This window comes from Buceros rhinoceros, unplaced genomic scaffold (assembly GCF_000710305.1).
Source record: "Buceros rhinoceros silvestris isolate BGI_N320 unplaced genomic scaffold, ASM71030v1 scaffold11059, whole genome shotgun sequence".
In the NCBI taxonomy this organism is placed as follows: Eukaryota; Metazoa; Chordata; class Aves; order Bucerotiformes; family Bucerotidae; genus Buceros; species Buceros rhinoceros.
The window spans coordinates 114,928-119,036 of NW_010430965.1; the positions used below are offsets into that span (position 1 = coordinate 114,928).

The 4,109-nt window shown below is 41.5% G+C and overlaps 1 protein-coding gene across 1 annotated transcript in view; it reads left to right on the forward strand.

Annotated features, from left to right (window-relative positions):
- ADAMTS2 (ADAM metallopeptidase with thrombospondin type 1 motif, 2) overlaps positions 1 to 4,109 on the forward strand; it is a gene marked incomplete at its 5' end in the record, with an annotated part of 111,230 nt that overhangs the window by 64,969 nt on the left and 42,152 nt on the right. The window contains one exon of the mRNA XM_010143239.1: positions 1,334 to 1,417. Within this exon, the coding sequence (XP_010141541.1) occupies positions 1,334 to 1,417 (84 nt within the window). The remainder of the gene's footprint in view (positions 1 to 1,333; positions 1,418 to 4,109) is intronic.

Sequence of the window (4,109 nt, forward strand, 5' to 3'; positions counted from 1 at the left end):
CCACGCTGTCTCCTGACATCAGCGCAGGGTGCTCAGGACTTTTGAATGCTTAGACTTTTACCAAACATAAAATTAGGCTCTTATATCCAAAAATACCGATAAAATGAATTAAAATTCACTTTAAAATGTCAATGGGGATTGCTTAGCAAAATCTACACTGATGTGTTTTAGTTTTAATGACTTTTACAGAGATAGAAGATGGGCCATTAAAACTAGGGCTGATTGAAGAAACAGGACATTATTTACTATGTTTCTAATGAAAGATTTTCTGAAAGTTACTTATTAGATTGTAGTAATGAATCTAGTTTGTAGGAATAAATTAAATTTATCTCCAGCCAGCAAAGCATTTTTTAGGAGCAAAGGAGGTTGTAGGAACGATACTTGCCTCGCAGGGAATCTCATCTGCCTCTTCCAATCTGCAAAGCTAAGCCCCTGCCATTTGGCTGAGTCTCCTGCTGTCTTCATCACCAAATACCTAAACCAGCCTCTTTAGCAGTTAATATTTGCCTGGCTTGCTCGTAGCAGTGTTTCCTGAGTAATCTTGATACATCCACATTTCATTCTCTACTCTAAATATTTACAGCGTTCTTTTCTCTGTTCCTAGGGTGGTTTCCCTGTGGTCATGTTCAGTTGAGTAGCTCTAGTGTAAAGAAAGAAGGCAGTTTTTAATTTACTGGCATTTTGTTCGCTCGCGAAGTTCAACACTGATTAGTTTTGACACACAGTGAAGCCAGGCCATGTGGCTGACCACGAGGGAGGTGTATCCTCTTGTCGGAGTGTGGTGTGATGGCTCCCAGATGGAAGAGTTACAGGGTGCAGCTGAGCGGATCCAGCAAAGGGCTCTCAGGAGAGAGGTCCTGTCCCTCTGCTCACTTCTGCCCTTCCCCATGCGTGGTCTTGCCCTGCAGGGAGGTAGTCAGGATTTTGCTTGGATTACTGGGCTCCAGCAGGCACACTAAACTGGGATGAGGTAGAGAGGAGCTGGGACTCTTCCTCTTAGCAGCAGCTGGTGTTAGATCAGCTCAGCGGCATCGTGTAGGTGCGCTGTGAAGCATGTAAGTCTGTTTAGGCTGGCACTTAAATACCTGGTAATATGAAGTCTCTGATGATATGCTGATTTCAGATGATTCGCTGAATGATGGCTTGTGGGGAGGCTGCAGCAGAGTTTAGAGAAGAAAACATTCCCTCTCACCTTGGTGGAATTTTCCCTGGTTTTGTATGATCACAAAGTGGTCGCTGGTGTAATGACGGTGCATAACAGGAACTGCTGTATCACTGCTTTCACAGCTACTTGTTGCCAGCACCACGGTTAAAGCGCTGAACTCTTTTGCAGGTTAACGAGATTTATCACGATGAGTCCCTGGGTGCTCACATTAACGTTGTCTTGGTGAGGATAATCCTGCTGAGCTATGGCAAGGTAAGTGAAGGGTATCAGTCTCTGATCTTCATTCTCTTTCATGAACAATGTAGTTACTGGTCACATGTATCAGTTTTGTATTTTAATTCATGCATTGTCCTTTCCAGTCTATGAATATAAAGAACTTTTATGTTTATTTGTACTTGTTTATTGTTTGAACTTCCCATTTCACATAATTTCAATTTCTTCTGGGTTTTCCATGTCGTTTTAAGTGGCTGCTTAGCTCTGGCAGTCCATTTTTTCAGATTTGTTTGGAATAATCCATGAAACGTAGTGAAGGTTTTGGTTCCTAAAGAAAACACGAGGTATGGTGGTAGAACAGTGTGTAAGTGACAATAAACACAAGATCAGTTCTGCAAGATGCTGAGAGCTCCAGCCTCCTTCCAAGAAGTCATTTAAACTTGTGCCTGACATTAGTGGTACTACACATGTGCTTAAAGTTAAGTGTGGGTTTGATGGGGTAGGAGCCAGAAGGCAAGAGCTCGGCAGCTCAAACCTGTAATGAAGAATACCTAGTGCTCCCTCACCTTTTCTGTGGAAGAGGTCACTCTAAGGCAAAACCTGGGTAAAAAGGAATAAAATGCTAAATGGTTTTCAAAAGTATTGAACTGTTCAGTGCCTTTGTCCTGTTTTTTTGCCAAATCAACATAAAATGCCACGATCGCAGGGACAGGTTGTGTCAGGTATGTTGGTAGATGCAAGTTGCTGAAATGCTGTCACTGAAGGAGCCAGCACAAAATTACAAAATAAGATAAATATCCTTGTGATTGCTGTAATGACAGCACTTTGAGGGTTTGCAGATTGACTAATAATTCTCATAAAAATCTGATATTGCAGTAATGGTAAAAGCCAGCAGAATTAGCACATGGGCTAGGCACTTCTTTGCTGTCCTTATTTCATAAGTATTTCGTAATTGTTATGTGTGACCCTCTTTAGCTCTATAGATCTGCACCAGTCTGGACACCAGTAACTTCTGCCACTTTTCTTGTGGCAGACAATAGCTACCGTAGACCTCATTTCACCTTAAGAACCTTTATTTTGTTGTGGAGAATAAAGCATTGTCCACTGATAATTTGAAAGTTATTGATTTCATATTAATCCTCTTTAGAGAAGAGAGCGGAGTGGAGCATGGAAACCTTCCCTTCTTGATGAGTCTTTGGCCACATCACAAAAATAGCCGTTGCAGGTAGCACTATGTAATCTGCTCGTGGAAAAACTACTTTTGGATTGCAGGTCCATAATCTGGAGTGGATGGTGTGTTTCAGTTCCTGAGTTATCCTGCTGGTTTCAGCAAGGCATAACATGAAATAATTCTTGCATCACAAGCTTACCCTAAATAACCATGGAGATAATTTTCCTTGGATTTCTGTATCTGATCCTTATTTACATGAAAGGCAATTTATGGCTTTCGGAAAAAAAGAGTAAAAATGAATGTAGAAGTACCATTTCAGAGCTTCTCCACCTGCTGGCATGGGGGTCTGCGTGCCCTGGCTGTATAAAAATAAAGGGGTTTTATGTTAATGTTTTTAAAGCTTGTCATGAGAGTTCTAGTACCGGGGAGTAGAAGGTGAGGAGCTTTTTCTTTGGAGGGTCGGGATTATCTAGCAGTGGAGAAGTAGAGAGAAAAGGTGTGTAGTTCTTACTTTCTGAGCCTGTTCTGAGGAATCGGAACAAAGCCTTAAATATTTTACTGTCCTACACACCAGCACTAACAATTTTCAGGAATATATATTCAAAGTACATAATGAAGTGAAGGGCGTGTGTACAAGTTAAGGCAGTGCATGAATGAAGTAGCCTGGCTGGCTTCACGATGTGGAAATGTTATCCCAGTCTTGTTTGGGTAAGCATTTCCTTTGGAAGCATGTAGCTGATATCTTCAGATTAATTTGCTTCATTGTAGGTAATTTATCTATTTTATCAAGGGTGCCATTTAAATAATCATAATAATTACATTATGGTTCTGTAATTGATGAAGTATGTACCATCAACATCAGGTTTATGACAGCACTTTGAGCTATTGCCAGTTCTCCACCCCTGAGCGGCCTTCTACTGTATTGTGGGTTTTTTTTAAAGGATTATGTTATTATATACAGTATGTCATCTGTTGGTAAGAATAATGTGGACAATACTTGAGTTGCATAGCAACCAGCTTTTCAGTGATTCTTGCTTGAAGGTATTCCGTTCCTTGAAATATACTTATTTTTAATATTTTCAAACACAGGTAACTGTGTTACGTTCAGTTATTGCCATAATTGCATTAATTGCCCTGGTAAAATGAAAACACGGAAGATATTCCTTGGTGATCACATGCTGAAATTACTTCGGGGACAAATTCAAAAGATCTGACGTTGTTTTACTGAATTAACACTTTGTGTAAGTTATCAGCTCTGGGCTTAGACTGAGGGTCTGGCAGGACAAGACCTACCAAGGAGCTTGGAGACTGGCTGGGTGGTGTGCTGGGGGAGAGGGCAGCATGTGGCTATGCTCTGTCTGGGGTAGGCGTGCTGAAGCTGCCAGCCCTTTCCTGACTCCCTGCTTTTAGTACTTCAAATAAATGAACAGCTCTGACACGCCAGACAGGTTGATGTGAAGGCTTCAACTATGCCTGGCAGCTGCCCACTCATTTACCAATTCCACCAACAGGAGAGAAAACTGAGTCCTGCAAAGGCTGCTCCATGTCGGTGGTTCAGCA